General features: G+C 35.7%; 1 protein-coding gene across 1 annotated transcript; it reads right to left on the bottom strand.

Annotated features, from left to right (window-relative positions):
• Positions 1-6,665: 6,665 nt before the first annotated feature.
• On the bottom strand, positions 6,666-8,889 carry LOC110017830 (scarecrow-like protein 14). Its single transcript, XM_020714948.1, has 2 exons — positions 8,725-8,889; positions 6,666-8,645 (listed from the first exon to the last, which is right to left on the bottom strand). The coding sequence occupies exon 2, from the start codon at positions 8,641-8,643 to the stop codon at positions 6,733-6,735; it is 1,911 nt and encodes a 636-aa protein (XP_020570607.1). The 5' UTR covers positions 8,644-8,645; positions 8,725-8,889; the 3' UTR covers positions 6,666-6,732.
• Between the last annotated feature and the right edge of the window lie 10,785 nt (positions 8,890-19,674).

Genomic DNA, 19,674 nt, shown 5'->3' with positions numbered 1-19,674 from the left:
AAAATGGGCGCCTAGGCGACAGTCACCCGATTGCTCCATAGTTCCAAGTCATTTTCACTTGGTTACATTTCTTCTTCACTTTGCTCCACTTCTAATTTGTTGCACCTGCAAGAAAAAACATAAAAAATTCCTTCATTAAAGTGTGATTTCATCCATAAATACGTGAAAAAACATAAAAAAAATCAAACATTCATTTCTGCATATCAACAGGTTGTAGTGATTACTTCAGGAGTGTCGGTTGGTCATAGAGGCTAGTCGTATTTGTCATAATGATGAGTTGTGATGATGTTCATGGGTCGCAGAGACTAAAGTCAGAAGCTACATGAATTGTGGACCACTCAAGCTGTAGTTTGTAATACTAATCAGAGTGGTGAGTAGTAATGACGTACGTAGGTCATAATCCAAAGTCGGTAGCTGCAAGAGCATATGCTAGGTGCGTTGTTCCCCCATCTTTGAGATGCATTGTTACACTGCCTTTGGGGTGTGTTGTTATACTGTCTCTGGGGTTAGCCCAGTGTTCGAGATAATGTGGCACTTTGCAGGTTGATTTGTGATTCCGTGAATTGCTTCTCATGATGCTTCGTCGCAAGGAGAGGGCGGTGAGCGGCCATTGGTGATCGACGGTGGTTGGTAGCTGCAGGAGTAGGAGCCAACTTCACCCCTCTTTCCAAGCTTTAATTTTCTTCCGACTTCAAGCTCTCCCCCCTAATTAGATGGGTGATGCTCTATAGAGTTCCAATTGCAATTAATTAAAGAATATGAACCACTCTGAATGGACACCCCGAAGAGATTCCCTCGATTAGGCAGAATTTGATGGATATTTGATTATCTTAACAATGTCAGAATTGAGCGATCCTAGGCTCGTTGGATTTATCTTATCGAGATGCTCTATTCAATCACAAGCTCGCTGAATTCAACATCTGCTTAATCTTCCAAATATACCCAAAAAGCTTCTAAAAGTGAATTAATAGCTTGATTTGATTGCTTTCGATCAATTTTGGTATCATTTGGATCGTCGCATCGAGCCGGCCAGTTTGACTATGAGTTTGTTGAAATCGAAGAACTAGATGAATTTTAATTAACATTTGAAAGTTTCTTGCTAAAAAAGAAGCATTGAGATCCATGTCATGTCACGGGATTCGTGTCAAATGATAGGAATTTGTTGATGAAGTATTAATAGTTTAACAATTTATCTCAAATATGATGTAACGACGTGCTATAAGATGATTCAACCCATAATCAAGTATCGACAAAGTAAAGGTATGACAAACGATCAACGATCTTCTCTTAATCGTATTGAATTCAAATGTTGTTGTAATAACCCAAAGACCCTCTTAAAAAGCCAATGCTTTTACTTATAGATTACTCATGATGCTCGTGCCAATAGCACCTTTGCTTGAGCTTTGTCCCTCCTCTTGCCACATCCAAAATCCCCATCTCCCTCCAATTCTCTCTCTCTCTCTCTCTCTCTCTCTCTCTCTCTCTCTCTAGTGTAAAAGTATTGCAAAAACTGATTAGACAGTTTCTAATGCCTAGGTGCTAGGCTCTTTGTCGGCTAGTTTTAGTACTGACGCCTTTGCGCTGCCTGGCTGGCACCAACCTTTGTCTCCCAGGGTGGGCTTGACGCCTAGGCTTCCAAGAAAACTTGCGCCTAGGTGACAGCCACCCGATTGCTCCATAGTTCCAAGTCACTTTCACTTTGTTCCATTTCTTCTTCACTTTGCTCCACTTCTAATTTGTTGCACCTGCAAGAAAAACATAAAAAATTCCTTCATTAAAGTGCGATTTCATCCATAAATACGTGCAAAAATATAAAAAAAATCAAACATTCTTTTCTACACATCAGCAGGTTGTAGTGATTACTCAGGAGCGTCAGTTGGTCATAGAGGCTAGTCGTATTTGTCATAGTGATGAGTTGTGATGATGTTCGTGGGCCGCAAAGACTAGAGTCAGGAGCTACATGAATTGTGCACCACTCAGGCAGTAGTTTGTAACACTAACTGGAGTGGTGAGTAGTAATGACGTCCGTAGGTCATAATCGCCAAAGTCGGGAGCTGCAAGAGCATATGTTAGGTGCGTTGTTCCCCCATCTTTGAGATGCATTGTTGCATTGTCTTTGGGGTGTGTTGTTACACTATCTCTGGGGTTAGCCCAGTGTTTGAGATGATGTGCCACTTTGCAGGTTGATTCGTGATTCTGCGAATTGCTTCTCATGATGCTTCCTCACAAGGAGAGGGCGGTGAGCGGTCAGTGATGGTCGACGGTGGTTGGTAGCAGCAGGAGTAGGAGCCAACTTCACCCCTTTTTCCAAGCTTTATTTTTCATCCGACTTCAAGCTCTCCCCCCTAATTAGATGGGTGATGCTCTATAGAGTTCCGATTGCAATTAATGAAGGAATATGAACCACTCTGAATGGACACCGAAGAGATTCCCTCGATTAGGCAAAATTTGATGGATATTTGATTATCTTAACAATGTCAAAATTGAACGATCTTAGGCTCGTTGGATGTATCTTATCGAGATGCTCTATTCAATCACATGCTCGCTATTCAACGTCTGTTTAATCTTCCAAATATACCCAAAAAGCTTCTAAAAGCGAATTAATGGCTTAATCTGAGATTGATTTGATTGCTTTCGATCAATTTTTGTATCATTTGGATCGTCGCATCGAGTCGACCAGTTTGACTATAAGTTTGTTGAAATCGAAGTATTAGATGAATTTTAATTAATAATTGAAAGTTTCTTGCTAAAAAAGAAGCATTGAGATCCATGTCATGCCACGGGATTCGTGTCAAATGATGTGAATTTGTTGATGAAGTATTAATACTTTAACAATTTAGCTCAAATATGATGTAACGACGCATCCCAAATAAGGTGTCATAAATAACCCCTTATCAAAGTTCCAATAATAACTCGCGGCAACAACTGCACTGCGATAGCTATTTTCAAAATGCAGCATCTTTCTCCGGCCCCCTGAAGATTTATGTACTTTATACATAGACAAACTTTGTATTTGGTGCGAAGTTATAATTCTGCCCTCTCAGTTATTGGAAAAAGAGTGCATTCTTTGTAATTACACACTTATAATTGAATATTGCATCTCGGCTAGACCCCATAATTTTTTCTCTTTCCAAGTTTTTTCCATGTAATAAAAAAAATTAGTGTCTCCTACTTTCAAACTATCTGCATGTATTAGATCATCATACAACACTAGATATTAAATTATCACCCAATCTTTCCAAATACAAGAAAAACATAAATATATTCATATGTTTTATTCAAATTCAAATAAATAATCCAGTCCTATTTTTTTATTATTTAGCGAAATTGAAATGTTTATTACACGTGAAATAAGTTAATAATATATACATTCCATCATTTTCTCAATTTTTTTAGAACTGTCATGTAATCAGTATTTAAATTTTTAAAGTAATTTAAAAAATCGACACGAAAACATGAAATAAGTCAGTTCTTAACGATGCGGTAATTTGAGATCGCTTTGTACTGTTTAATTATCTTCAATCTTTTATTCTTAATAACTTAATATCTTATGATATGCCACCAATAAATTTTTATCATCCGATATGAATCTCAAAGCATGACACGAATCTCGAGACGATATTTTAAGCAGGAAACATTCAAATCTTGATAAAAGTCATCCAGAGCTCTGTTTTCAGCAAACTTAAAGTAAAACTGACCGGCTTCATAAGACGGACTTAATGATGTGAAAACTAGGCCAATTCAAGTCAAATTTAGCCCAAATCAAGTCATTGAATCATACTTAGGTGATTTCTAGACACATGTGGAAGATCAAAGGGTTGTCGAATATGACAAGTTTATATTCAAATCGAGCGACTCGACAAGACGAATCCAACGAGCCCAGATCACTCAATTATGACATCATTAAGGCACTTAAATGTCCAGTAAACGTCGTATAATCTAATCGAGGGAAGCTCTCTGGATCGTCCGATCAAAATGATTCATATTCATGCATTAATTGCACCCATAACACTATAAATAGAGTCTCATCCCTCTCATAAGAAGGGGGGAGCTAAAGTATGGAGAGAGAGTCTGAGACCTTGAGGAGAACCTGCAGTTCAACATCACCGTCGATTGTCATCAAACACCGCTGACTTCAGTTGTCGACCACCGCAGATTGGAGTCTACCATTGCCGACCGTCGAAAACCATCACCGATAATCGTCAACCTCCACCGACTGAGACCTTGAGGAGAAGCTGCAGTTCAGCATCACCGTCGATTGTCATCAAATACCGCCGACTTCAGTTGTCGACCACCGCCGATCGCAGTCTACCATTGCCGACCGTCGAAGACCATCACCGATAATCGTCAACCTCCACTGACTGTCATCAATCATCACCAACAAGACGCTGTCAGTCAACGTTGTAATCTGAAAAATATAGTTACATTTCTCGTCTGTGGGATAAGAAATTTCTGTAATCATCAATCAGTAGTGGATTTTCACAACTGGGCCTGACCCCGTGGTTTTTTCCCTTTACGGGATTTCTATGTAAAAACTTTTAGAGTAGTCACGGTTTTTTTTTTCTTTTTTATCTGAGTGTGTACAGAATTCTCGTACAACACTAAGACGATAATTCGTTACTAAACCATCGCGAATTTTCTGGCACGCATCAGTTTAGGAATTAAAGAAATAAAACGTACTTATGATGGAAAAAAATTTTAATAAAATTTTAATAAATTATTTTTAAAAATAAAAATTTCGCTAAAACCACGCTGCAATGAGTACATTCACACTCATAAATCTCGTCAGATAAAAGAAAATAAGTACATTCGCAATCATAAATAATGATTTGACCGGAGTTCAAATTTACTTAGTTTATCCATCAACCTTAAAAAAAAGATTATTCAAATTACTCTAGTTATCAATAAACATATAAACTAGTGTCCGATAGGTAACTAGAAAAAATTAGATGGTATGTAAGTAAATGAACGAAAGCACTCATATCAAAGTTATGGAAATAAACATACATATCAAATTAGAAGAAAAAAATATTCAAGATTCATTGATTCGATTGAGAATGGATTTGATGATGTAATTAATAAAAAAATTAATCAAATATGACACTAATGATGTAATAATGATATAATAATATAAATATAAAAACATAAATAAATAAAATATACATGTAAATTGAGTTGCAAATATAAAACTACTCGTCTTAGGTATCTATGCATGAAAAATTTTATTCCACGTTTTAAGAATGATAGTAGTGCTTTTTTTAAGGTGATATAAAAGATTTGAGTGCTATCATTCTATATATGTAAATATGAAAGTTTTGGTGTGAGATATGTGAATACATAAAAATTGTGTGCTACATATGTAAATGGCCCATGATAGAAACCATTCAACATAAGGTATTGTAATAAACAAAAGAACCTTGTTAAGCATTTCATATAAACCTTCAAAACATTTGAGATAAATGCAGGCTGCATTACCATGAAGTGAAATATGATTCTCCTCTTGAATATTCTTAAAATAAAAAAGAAAATTATAACCGAACAAAAATGAGAAGAAAAACCCAAATTGGCTCGTGGACAAAAGTGGGTTTTTTTTTTTTTTTTCTAAAGGTGAAGCTTTACTCATGTACTTGTACATAGCATGAAGTTCTTGCCACTATCATCCTTTGGTAGATCAATATGTGAAGCATTCAAACAACAAAAATTAAACCAATATAGATTTAGAGCTTACATATATAAATATACAAAAATTCAATGGCAAGTATGAAAATCCCCCCTTTTTTTTCATTTTTGAGAAAATGAATAACACCATCTAACAGTTCTTTTCTATATAAATGTGATTCTCCCCATAAAATTTCTAAAAATCTAAAAGAAAATTAAAAGCAAGCAAAAACAAAAAATCATGCATAAAGTGGATCTTTGACAAATGAGTTTCCTTTAGAGGGTAAAACACATTATGGAGTTTGGATCATCATCATCTTTTGGTATATTAATATACAAATCATTCAAGACCTGAAATTAAATCAACGCTACAGGAGTAGATAGAATTAGCATCATTTAAATATTTGACGCAATTATTAGCATTGGATTTGCGGCTAGTAAGCATATTTGTGTTAGAATTAGTGTCTAGCAGATAATTTGTTGGTATTAGTGTTCAGAAAAAGATGAGACTTCTTTTTGGATTTACTACAAATTTTGCGACAACTTTACATAAAAAAAAAGCCTAATACAAATCAATTAAAGACTAATACAAATCAACTCATAGAGTCAAAGAACATTATAATACTTAAGAAATCAAGATTGTCAGAATTATCCAATAAGTAAAGAACAACAAATACATTACATAGAAGAAAATTATAAAATCTGCCAGCTTAACCGAGGTACAGAATTTCAGCAGTGATGTAAATATACATGAAAGAATTTCGCAAATAAAAAAATTCAAAAAAGCATAATTTAAGTGCAGAGATGTAAATACATAAAAAATGGGGTGGTATGTACGAAGAGTCGGATTTTGAGGCCACCCTGCCTCGAAAAAAAATCACTAATTCCAACATAAAATATAACCGTTGAAAAATCAAATTAAAATCTTCAGAAGCCCCAGACATTTCCGCTCACATCTCTTCACTGAACCCCTCTAAAACCTAAGAAACCATAAATTACTCTGTATGTAAAACATCAAAAATCAAATTACGCACTAAATAATTTCTCCACCAGAACATAACTAAGACAAGAACTTCAACAAAAACTAGGCCTCCAAGCAGAAAGACAATACAAGATGCGCCCTTTCCACTCTTGAAGCACCCACTCACCATCTTCATCAATGCCGAAATCCTTATGATAGTAAGCTCTCACCTTACTCTTCACCATCTTCACAAATTCTCTGCACAATGGAATCTGCTCAAAACCAGCCCTCAAACACCTCATCTGCCATTGCTTGTACGTCTCAGGTCTCTCCCTCTCCAACCCCTCGCATGAAATCGCATTGATCAAGAACCTCCCATACATATCCCTCTCCAACAAATACCTCTGCTCATTCTCCCTCGGCACCGTTGCGTCGAGCATGTCGAACACCGCCGAGAAGTGGTACAGCACCTCTCGAAACCTTGTCATGAAGAAGGGAGCGCCGTAGCTTCCATTCACAACAACGTTGATGAACACAGCTGGGTTCAGTTCTCTAATGGCTTTCAGGACCCTATCCCTCGGACAATCAACAACTACTGTTTCATCAGCCAGGCCATGCAATCTGAACAAACTGTTTACCACGAGCATTTCACCTTCACGGAAATGGATCTCCTCAAGCTTCACTTCATTAAACTTGGCTGCAATGGCGTGGTACTCAAACGGAACTCCGAATCGCGCGGCGTAATGGGCTAACCGGCGACCGGTCTCCTCAATCCTCTCAGCCGGCCGGAAACCCGGTAGTGGATTGTCAATGCCGGTGATACGAAGCTTTGGAGGGCCGCCCGGACGCAAAGATAACATTTTTATGAAGACGGGCCATTGAAATCCGAAGAAGATGCCGAAATCAATGATGTGAACTCTTTTTGCAGTCTGAATTGTGTCCAAAATGGTCATGTTTGCATAGCTGTAGGACAATTTTCTAAAGGGGCAAGTGGCGAGATATAGCTGATAGGCTTTCAACACATCGCTTACCGTTTTTCTCTTGTTTACCAGAGAGCGGTAGACTTCACTTCCAGTTCCGGCAAGGCGGGCTTCGAGTCCGTCGGCGATGTAATGCGCCAGTCTTTGAAATGCATCGCCGTGAGGTGAGGAATGATGTCGGATTTGTCTCAGGAGATCGTTAGCTCTCTGGTTGTTTCCGGCGGTGATGGTTTGTGCGCAGTGAAGGAGAAGTGTGTTAAGGTCGACAACCTCTTCGTTCTGCCTTCTGTGTTTTGTAGACTTGTTGGTTGCCTCATTGAATATCTTCTCTCTAATGGCGCTTACAACTTGGGGGAAATCAGATCCACAGAGGAGGATGTCGTCCAAATCCTGCGGTGGAACCGCGGGCTCTTCGAAAGAAATAGCAGAGTACTTTTTTCTTCTCAAATCTCCAAAGGCTGATTCATCTCTATGGTGATGCTTTGGCCGGCGAGAGCTGTTAGTGGCTTCGCGATGGAACTTATGATCTATTTCTCCGAAATTGATGACCAATTTATCCGCACTTGGAAGAAATTTCTTCGCTTCTTCAACCCCTTTCTCGAATTGGGATGCAGGGAGAGTCTTGTAGAAAAGCTCATCGTCATTGACAGAGCTGGAGGAAGATTGGGAAGGAGAAATGAACTGGTTTTGGCTTAAATCGGAGCTTTCAGGGCTGGAGCTGAAGTAAAGAGGGGGTTGATCAGGAGAAGGAGGGTACTTCTCTCCGATGAGCTCGTAGAAGGGTTTCTCCGTGGCTTCGAGGTTTGGGTGGAATTGAAGCATTTCATACTCATCATCCATGTCCTCCTCCATGAGCATCTCCTTGATGTAATCGAGGACCAGATCGGAGAAAAGCTCGGAGCTTTTGTCGGATTCAGCTTCATGAACCAGAGAAGTGGAGATCGGGAAATTGCTGAGGCTACTTTGGGCATGGAATGGATGCGGGAGGAAATTGTTGAACTTGAAATCTTCGATCGAGCCCGTAGCGATTCGATATTTCGACATTTCTGCAGCAACGAATTAAGAAATCGGTCATCCTTGTTCTTGAGACATGGAGATTAAAACAAAAAAAAGAGAAACTTTTACCTCAGTGGAAAGCTTTGTAGAACTCTGAGTTTATTGCGGTGGTTTCGTTTTGTTGAGCGTATATAAAGGTGAGCGAAACCAGGAAAGTTCAAGGGACGCGGAGGAGGTCGGGCCGGGTTGTCGTTCGGGTTACCGGCGATCGCCATTTTCATTCGGAAATTTACCGGAAAGTACAGTTCTTTCGTAGGTTGCTCGGTCCAGGCAGCGACCTTTGCGCCTCGCCGCAGATGCGAGGAGTTTAGTCGCAGGTCCTACCTCCTCGTCATCCTTGTGTTTGGCGGTATACGTGCGCATTGGCTTTTAAAAAAAATAAAAAAATTCCTTACATGCCATGTAATTCTTATATATTTACATAGTAAATATTTAAAATTTAATATTTGTATTTTGTTTAGGGTGGGTGAGTTATAGAATGGAAACTTGGGAGGAAATTCCTAACTACCTTACCATTTTCTTGCGTGTTGTTTACATCTATATTATAACTTATCCAGCTCGCAACTCCTGCTTCCTTGGCCTATGACATTATAACTTCTCACTGCTCATGCAATTCTCAAATCCGACCTCTACGACCTACGAATATTATTGCAACTCAGACAACTCTTAACTAGGGCATCTGCATTCTAGTACATAATTGCAATTGATCGCTCCGGCCTGTGTGACCAACTGCTCACATCTAATGCAACTCACAACTCTGACATCTGTGGCCTACATAAGGTATCACAACTCATGCAACTCCCAACTCCTCTCTCTACAGCAACAAACGTTATCATGGTTCACACAACTCTCGATTTCGACTAATGTGACATATAAAATTATCATAAACATCGGCTTCTACAGCTATAGACATTAACACAGCTCGTGTAACTCTTAACTTTGGCTATTGTTAGCTATGAATCATATCACAGTTCATGAAACTCCCAACTCCGGCATCTATAACTACAAAATTTATTACAAACACTATGTTACGAAATATGTGACCAACTATGACCTACACGGCTCACAGCTCATGCAGCTTTCAGCTCTGGCCTCAATGATCTACAAATCTTATTGTAGCTCAGCACACAACCAACGTGACCAAGTACAATTTATGTGGCTCACAACTCCGGCATCTTCCTCCTACGACCTCTATGGCCTATCAACTCTCTCGAAGCAACCATCTATGACCTATATGACTAACAACTACAATTTCTTTCGACTACGGTCTCTACGATGGACTGGTGCTACAACCACAAATCACAACATTCATGGTGGGATATTGCTTTCATAACAATAGACTACGACCCTTGCAACCAGTATTGTCGAAAAATACATTCATTACAGTCAAATTATGACTATTATTACACATCTATAACAACCAACTTTATTACTCCATCTTTCCTAATTCAAAAAAAAAAATGGATCTATCTACTTGCAGTTACATAATTGATTATTTCAACTGAGATATACCCCATTTTTTATTCCTTTTTAACGATTTTTCTTGTAAGAAGTCTAGGTGTCTCATACTCAGCTCTTTGTTGTTTGAGTGTGCGTCTCCTACTACAATTTGATGTTTTGCAATGTTCTTATTTAATTTTTGAAAGATGGCTATGACTAAAAATATATAATGAATTAAAAAATAAGTTAATTATTTATAAGCAAATAAAACTCAACATATAGGTTGAAATCACTAAAATAACGAGATATTTGCTTATTGCTTCAGTTACCGTGTACTCGGGAAAAGTAATAACTTTTTTGATTTATCATTCAAGAAAAATTGCTTGATGTTTGTATTTGTCAACAATTAAAAGGAAATATAATCATTTGTTATGAAAATGATGGCTAGATGTAAGAAATAAGGAGTTAATATTGCTTCCCCTTCACTCTCTTTTTCTCTATATTACAAGAGGGCCTTTCTTTTTTAAAATATTATTTTTTAACTTTTTCTTCTCTCATTCTACAATTGCTCATGATTATAAGGTACTTTGATATAATGCAACCAATCTATTGATATAATGTTTATGACATAAAAGATAAGCTTGAATTTAAATTATGTTTGAGTTTGATGGCCATTATTCTAACGAATCAAGTGAAAATTGAGTTCTAGTCATTGTCTTAGAAATTAAATGTAAATTAAGCCATGTAAACACCATTTATGAACATATATTATGAATGCATACCACTTTGATAACCCCTAGTCATAGAAAATTAAGAAAAAATCTTATCCAAAATAATTCTCCTTTCTTAACATACCAACCATCCACCTTACATCCCTTACCATATTAACTTTAAGTACTAAAGCAAGAGAGCTGCCACCCACATTCCTCTTTCCCCCTCTCTCCCTTCCTCCTTACTCTCCCTCCCTCCTTCCCCTCTCTCTCCCTCTTCTTTAACTCTCTCTCTACTTCTCTCCCTCTCCCTCTTCAACATTCTCCATTTGACCTCATTATTAAAATCTCCTTGCTCTCAAAGTCATCTGGCTTCATCAAAGATTGCATCCAATTCTTACCAAGAAGCACTCCACTTTTAATCCAATCAATAAGCTTGCTCTACATAATAAATGCTATTTTTTTTCTCTCTTAATCATAAAAAACTCATCTTCCCACATAACCATTAATCTTCAATTATCTTGCATTTTCACACTAAACCCCCTAATCACTAAGTATTGATCAATTCTTGTTAGTTGACTCAAACTTATTCCGAATGTTATCCAATAATGACTAACCCGATTAGTTGTCACTGAAGGAATTTATGTGATTCTCGGTTGATAATTTAATTGGTAATCACTTTTTTTTTGTTAATCCATTTTCTAAACTGAATTGTAATAAAAAAATTTCAATTATAAAAGTTCTATTGTAAAGGCATTTTCAACTGAATATTTTCATCTTTAAATATTATCGACAGATTAGCGGCAATATAATTAATAGCTAGAGTTTAGTGACTTACAAAATTAGCCGCTAAAATTATGTTGGACTAAATGACCATGACTTTAGTGGCAAAATTTTTTAGTCGTAAATGTATTAATAGCTAAAAATTCCAGAGCTAATCAACCAAAAAAACTGTTGAAAGAGAAAAAAAAATATAGGGTCGATAACTAATGAAATTTTACATACTTGAACTCACAAAATGAAATTATTAGCATACATAGTCAAAACATCTCATAACAGTGTAAAAGAATAAATAGATAACCAAATTGAACAATATCATAAAAGCTATATTAATAACAAAATATCATACAATACAATAGTGTCCAATCTACATAATACATAAGTGAAATACAAATAAAATTCAACACACATAGGAGGAAAAATGATAATTATGTTGATGTTTCTCCTCCTACTCTTTCTCTATCTCCTCTCCCAAAGTTTGCTTGTCATGGAGATCTGTCTTCCATCGTAGTTGCTCCATAATTATCTCAATCTTCTAGAACCTAGTAGCGAAGGTGGACTGCAACTCCTCGGTCAACGCGACAACACGTTTGAAGACTTTTTCATCAAGTGATGACGTCCTCTGAACAAAACAAGAGTGTTGCAGCTCATTGATAAATCCCTTGGTGCCAAGGTCGTAGATTATTTGCTTCTTCCCTCAGGAAGCTTCCCTCAAGATCTCAAAGTTAGAATGGTCAGACCGACCACTAGAGCCACTAACTTCTGTTGGGCTCTAACTCTAAAACTCTTTTAAGCTCATATGATCATCCAATATAAGATTGGAAAGATTAATTAGCATGAAAATAAAAGTATAATATAAATTTCACAAATAAACCAAATATTACTATACTTATGTGGACATGGATCGTCGACCCATTGGTGGTCCGCCTAACACCTTTATATGTGAGAGTGCAACTCAATAACAATAGGCTCTCTCGCAACTATCAACAACTATCAACGTATATTGAAAAATGTGCTTTAATCATTACCTCATATATATTACAAATGTCTAAGTTGACGAAGAGTATGCAACTTAAGATTGAGAGAGTCTTCAACCACTTCTTGTGGGTTGGCCATGGAAAAGGTGTTCATTGAACATCATGGAGAAAACTATGCAAACCTAAAATTGCTAATGGTTTGGTTTTAAAACATTCGATCAAATTATGGAGATTAGTTGTTAGTCGCAGGTCCTACCTCCTCGTCATCCTTGTGTTTGGCGGTATACGTGCGCATTGGCTTTTAAAAAAAATAAAAAAATTCCTTACATGCCATGTAATTCTTATATATTTACATAGTAAATATTTAAAATTTAATATTTGTATTTTGTTTTGGGCGGGTGAGTTCTAGAATGGAAACTTGGGAGGAAATTCCTAACTACCTTACCATTTTCTTGCGTGTTGTTTACATCTATATTATAACTTATCCAGCTCGCAACTCCTGCTTCCTTGGCCTATGACATTATAACTTCTCACTGCTCATGCAATTCTCAAATCCGACCTCTACGACCTACGAATATTATTGCAACTCAGACAACTCTTAACTAGGGCATCTGCATTCTAGTACATAATTGCAATTGATCGCTCCGGCCTGTGTGACCAACTGCTCACATCTCATGCAACTCACAACTCTGACATCTGTGGCCTACATAAGGTATCACAACTCATGCAACTCTCAACTTCTCTCTCTACAGCAACAAACGTTATCATGGTTCACACAACTCTCGATTTCGACTAATGTGGCATATAAAATTATCATAACTTCTGCAGCTCCCAACATCGGCTTCTGCAGCTATAGACATTAACACAGCTTGTGTAACTCCTAACTTTGGCTATTGTTAGCAGTGAATCATATCACAGTTCATGAAACTCCAGCATCTATAACTACAAAATTTATTACAAACACTATGTTACGAAATATGTGACCAACTATGACCTACACGGCTCACAGCTCATGCAGCTTTCAGCTCTGGCCTCAATGATCTACGAATCTTATTGTAGCTTAGTACACAACCAACGTGACCAAGTACAATTTATGTGGCTCACAACTCCGGTATCTTTCTCCTACGACCTCTATAGCATATCAACTCTCCCGAAGCAACCATCTATGACCTATATAACTAACAACTACAATTTCTTTCGACTACGGTCTCTACGATGGACTGGTGCTACAACCACAAATCACAACATTCATGGTGGGATATTGCTTTCATAACAATAGACTACGACCCTTGCAACCAGTATTGTCGAAAAATACATTCATTACAGTCAAATTATGACTATTATTACACATCTATAACAACCAACTTTATTACTCCATCTTTCCTAATTCAAAAAAAAAAATGGATCTATCTACTTGCAGTTACATAATTGATTATTTCAACTGAGATATACCCCATTTTTTATTCCTTTTTAACGATTTTTCTTGTAAGAAGTCTAGGTGTCTCATACTCAGCTCTTTGTTGTTTGAGTGTGCGTCTCCTACTACAATTTGATGTTTTGCAATGTTCTTATTTAATTTTTGAAAGATGGCTATGACTAAAAATATATAATGAATTAAAAAATAAGTTAATTATTTTTAAGCAAATAAAACTCAACATATAGGTTGAAATCACTAAAATAACGAGATATTTGCTTATTGCTTCAGTTACCGTGCACTCGGGAAAAGTAATAACTTTTTTGATTTATCATTCAAGAAAAATTGCTTGATGTTTGTATTTGTCAACAATTAAAAGGAAATATAATCATTTGTTATGAAAATGATGGCTAGATGTAAGAAATAAGGAGTTAATATTGCTTCCCCTTCACTCTCTTTTTCTCTATATTACAAGAGGGCCTTTCTTTTTTAAAATATTATTTTTTAACTTTTTCTTCTCTCATTCTACAATTGCTCATGATTATAAGGTACTTTGATATAATGCAACCAATCTATTGATATAATGTTTATGACATAAAAGATAAGCTTGAATTTAAATTATGTTTGAGTTTGATGGCCATTATTCTAACGAATCAAGTGAAAATTGAGTTCTAGTCATTGTCTTAGAAATTAAATGTAAATTAAGCCATGTAAACACCATTTATGAACATATATTATGAATGCATACCACTTTGATAACCCCTAGTCATAGAAAATTAAGAAAAACTCTTATCCAAAATAATTCTCCTTTCTTAACATACCAACCATCCACCTTACACCCCTTACCATGTTAACTTTAAGTACTAAAGCAAGAGAGCTGCCACCCACATCCCTCTTTCGCCTCTCTCTCTCCCTTCCCCCTTACTCTCCCTCCCTCCTTCCCCTCTCTCTCCCTCTTCTTTTACTCTCTCTCTACTTCTCTCCCTCTCCCTCTTCAACATTCTCCATTTGACCTCATTATTAAAATCTCCTTGCTCTCAAAGTCATCTGGCTTCATCAAAGATTGCATCCAATTCTTACCAAGAAGCACTCCACTTTTAATCCAATCAATAAGCTTGCTCTACATAATAAATGCTATTTTTTTTCCTCTTAATCATAAAAAACTCATCTTCCCACATAACCATTAATCTTCAATTATCTTGCATTTTCACACTAAACCCCCTAATCACTAAGTATTGATCAATTCCTGTTAGTTGACTCAAACTTATTCCGAATGTTATCCAATAATGACTAACCCGATTAGTTGTCACTGAAGGAATTTATGTGATTCTCGGTTGATAATTTAATTGGTAATCACTTTTTTTTTGTTAATCCATTTTCTAAACTGAATTGTAATAAAAAATTTTCAATTATAAAAGTTATATTGTAAAGGCATTTTCAACTGAATATTTTCATCTTTAAATATTATCGACAGATTAGCGGCAATACAATTAATAGCTAGAGTTTTAGTGACTTACAAAATTAGCCGCTAAAATTATGTTGGACTAAATGACCATGACTTTAGTGGCAAAATTTTTTAGTCGTAAATGTATTAATAGCTAAAAATTCCAGAGCTAATCAACCAAAAAAACTGTTGAAAGAGAAAAAAAAATATAGGGTCGATAACTAATGAAATTTTACATACTTGAACTCACAAAATGAAATTATTAGCATACATAGTCAAAACATCTCATAACAGTGTAAAAGAATAAATAGATAACCAAATTGAACAATATCATAAAAGCTATATTAATAACAAAATATCATACAATACAATAGTGTCCAATCTACATAATACATAAGTGAAATACAAATAAAATTCAACACACATAGGAGGAAAAATGATAATTATGTTGATGTTTCTCCTCCTACTCTTTCTCTTTCTCCTCTCCCAAAGTTTGCTTGCCATGGAGATCTGTCTTCCATCGTAGTTGCTCCATAATTATCTCAATCTTCTAGAACCTAGTAGCGAAGGTGGACTGCAACTCCTCGGTCAACGCGACAACACGTTTGAAGACTTTTTCATCAAGTGATGACGTCCTCTGAACAAAACAAGAGTGTTGCAGCTCATTGATAAATCCCTTGGTGCCAAGGTCGTAGATTATTTGCTTCTTCCCTCAGGAAGCTTCCCTCAAGATCTCAAAGTTAGAATGGTCAGACTGACCACTAGAGCCACTAATTTCTGTTGGGCTCTAACTCTAAAACTCTTTTAAGCTCATATGATCATCCAATATAAGATTGGAAAGATTAATTAGCATGAAAATAAAAGTATAATATAAATTTCACAAATAAACCAAATATTACTATACTTATGTGGACATGGATCGTCGACCCATTGGTGGTCCGCCTAACACCTTTATATGTGAGAGTGCAACTCAATAACAATAGGCTCTCTCGCAACTATCAACAACTATCAACGTATATTGAAAAATGTGCTTTAATCATTACCTCATATATATTATAAATGTCTAAGTTGACGAAGAGTATGCAACTTAAGATTGAGAGAGTCTTCTACCACTTCTTGTTGGTTGGCCATGGTAAAGGTGTTCATTGAACATCTTGGAGAAAACTATGCAAACCTGAAATTGCTAATGGTTTGGTTTTAAAACATTCGATCAAATTATGGAGATTAGTTGCTAGAAATTATGGCTTAAACTTCGAGAGCTAAATGTTCGGTGGCTAAATTTATGAAAAGAAAGTATTTCCTAAACAAGCATCCTCACACTTGTAATCTAAAACTTGAGAATCTTATCTTTGGAAAGAGTTGTAGAAGATCTATGGTAAAGAGGAAAAATTTATAATATGGGAGCTTAGAAAAGGAGATAAAAACTTCTGGATGGACAACTGGACATTATTGGTCCCTCTAAATAAGCTTGTTAATGTGGTACCCAACTATGATCTAAAAGTTGCTAAGGTTTGGGAAGATGATGCGTGGAATGGTTTTATGCTACTCAATCTGGCGGTTACTGATTGGAAGTGTATCATTTCGAAGCTGAGGTTTTGTGGAATGATTTAAGATCATGTAGAGCACTGTCTTTTATATTTTGCTTCTCCTTGTTCTCCTGTCAATGCTCTTTTTTCAGAATTTATGGTTGTTTTGGTTTGCCTACGGATTGCCAAGCGGATGAAACTCTTTTTTCATATTTAAATAGCCTCTTTGTGGCTCTCAACATTTGTGTCAATGGTTTCGCGGGTCCACGGTATAGTGTTCATATCCATAAAAGGATTTCTTTGCTTCTACCGTCCTTCAATGTTACATGGTCACACTATTATAGGAAAACAAACAAGCCGGTTGATTTTTTGGCAAAAGGGGGAGCAGATGCTGGGGAGATCTTTATGGGTTCTTTGCCGCCTTTTAATCTCTCAATTTTGATACATGGAGACTTGATTTATCCCTCTGTGATTAGGACTAATTTATAGTTTGTTTTTGCTTTACTTGTAAATTTTTGGCTGATCCCTAATTGACCTTTCTTTTTTCTCAAATACACACCCGCACACACTTTTAATTTCATTTTTTTTTTCAAGTTTTATATGACTCAAACTAGGACTTTTGCCTCAAACAAAAGAAATATTTGATGAAAAATCAATTTCTAAAATGTGTGTCTAACAACTCTAAAAATAAATGTATGTTCATACATATACAATTCTTAAGAAATTACAATTAAACAGTTAATCTTTTATTTCATATTTATATTAATCTTAAAAATATAAAAAAAAAATCATAGTAATTAAAGTTCATTTTTTTTCCCTTATTTTGGTGAAGACCTTTTCCACATCGAACTCATAACGAATGTCATAAAAAATTATTCAAAGTCTTTAAATCAAATCTTTCCTTCATATATTTTCTACTAATTAACTTATCACCCAAAACAGCTCGTGTTCGGCGCGTTAAGCAAACGAGCCGAACACGAACACAATTTTTGAGCTCGAAATATAAATGAGCCGAACACGAGCTAAGCGTGGCTCGCTCGTGTTCGGCTTGTTTACACCCCTAGTCAAAATAACCTAAAAAAAAACATATTGAAACATTTATTTTTAAAATATATGTACACAATGCTTGGGTAATGCCTCTATAATTATGGAGGATATTCTTTTGTATCATAATTTTCATAATTATGTTTAATGCTTTTCCTTTAGTCGCGCTTATACTGCAATAAAGATTAAAGAAAAAGAAAAAAAAAAGGAGATAGCATTCTATGTTCTGAAAGATTCATTCTATATTAGCCCTAAACTAAATATAGAAGCACACTGAATCAAAGATAAAAATGTGCTGCAATAACCATCAAATTCATTTTCAATTTATAAACATACCACACAATTCTTATATATTTAAATATCTGACCCCTAACCTTCGTTTTTTTTATATTTATACCACTCAAAATCATTCATATCACATGGAAAGTATTTATATTTTAACTTTAAGAAGATGGAGTTCACATTTTCATGCATAGGTAAGATGACATGCATAAATGTAAAAATTGAAGTTTAGGAGTTAGAAATGTAAATACATAAGAATTGAGTGGTGCCTATGTAAATCTTGGAAAAAAGGGAAGCCACTTGATATTTTAATATTAAGATTATTTTAATATTTTTAAAGCATAATTATACATAAAACTTTCATATATTATATAATATATTCTTAACTCAACTGTTTTAAACTCTCACGTGATTAGGGGTGTAAATGAGTCGAGTCGAGCTTGAGATACTCTTAGTTTGAGCTTGAGTTTGAGTACTTTTATAAAGGTCAGGCTCGAGCTTAGCCTACGAGTACGAGCCGGCTTGTTTATTATATAAGTGAAAAAATTATATTAACTTTAGATAGAGTTATAATAAATCGAGAAGTAGAACGAGCAAATATGAGAAAAAATAATAAGAAATTAATTAATAAAAAATACAAATTATTATTTTTTAAATATTTTTAATGCTTTAAAGATAAAATTTTCAATTTTTTTTTCATATTTTGAGTATATTTTATATGAATATTTTTATTAAACGAGAGCCTCATCACGAGCTGACGAGTCGAGTTGGGGCTAGCATGAGCTGGGCTTGTTAGCTCATCAAGCTCATTTCTAGAGCCACTTACCGAGCCGCGCTCAAGTCAACTCACGAGTCGGCTGGACTCGCTTACATCCCTTCAAGTGCCTCCCATAACTTCCAAAATAAAACGAAAATGTTTGAATTCATCTAATTGTATGATATGCAAAACAAATTATTTCAAATTAGATAAAAATACTTTTTTTCTTACGACCGTGAATACATACGCCACATCGAATCACAATACTTTTTACATACCACTCAATTTTTATGTATTTACATACCAACATTAATTTTTACATATATACCATCTTGTTTGTACATGCATTAGTTTTCTTTTTAAAAAATTTAAAATAAATTATAATTTTAATGTGATATGAAAATTTTGGATGATACAAAAGTAAAAAAATAATATTTAAGTCATAGACATATGAATACAGAAATTTGAGGGCATGTGCGAATATTAGCGAGCGGAAAGCTGGGGCCACGGGGTGGATCCCGCAGCCCGCTTTTCTCCCGCTTTAACCCCGCGGCCTGCTTTTCTCCCGCTTTAGCTTCGTTAGGCCGCGACGCTAGGAGTCAAACGACAAATTTTTGCTATTTGGAACAGCCAAGTGGCAAAAAA

Source organism: Phalaenopsis equestris, unplaced genomic scaffold (assembly GCF_001263595.1).
Source record: "Phalaenopsis equestris unplaced genomic scaffold, ASM126359v1 Scaffold000002, whole genome shotgun sequence".
Taxonomy (NCBI): domain Eukaryota; kingdom Viridiplantae; phylum Streptophyta; class Magnoliopsida; order Asparagales; family Orchidaceae; genus Phalaenopsis; species Phalaenopsis equestris.
Note: the sequence above shows the minus strand (reverse complement) of the source record. Positions and strands in the feature narration are given on the sequence as shown.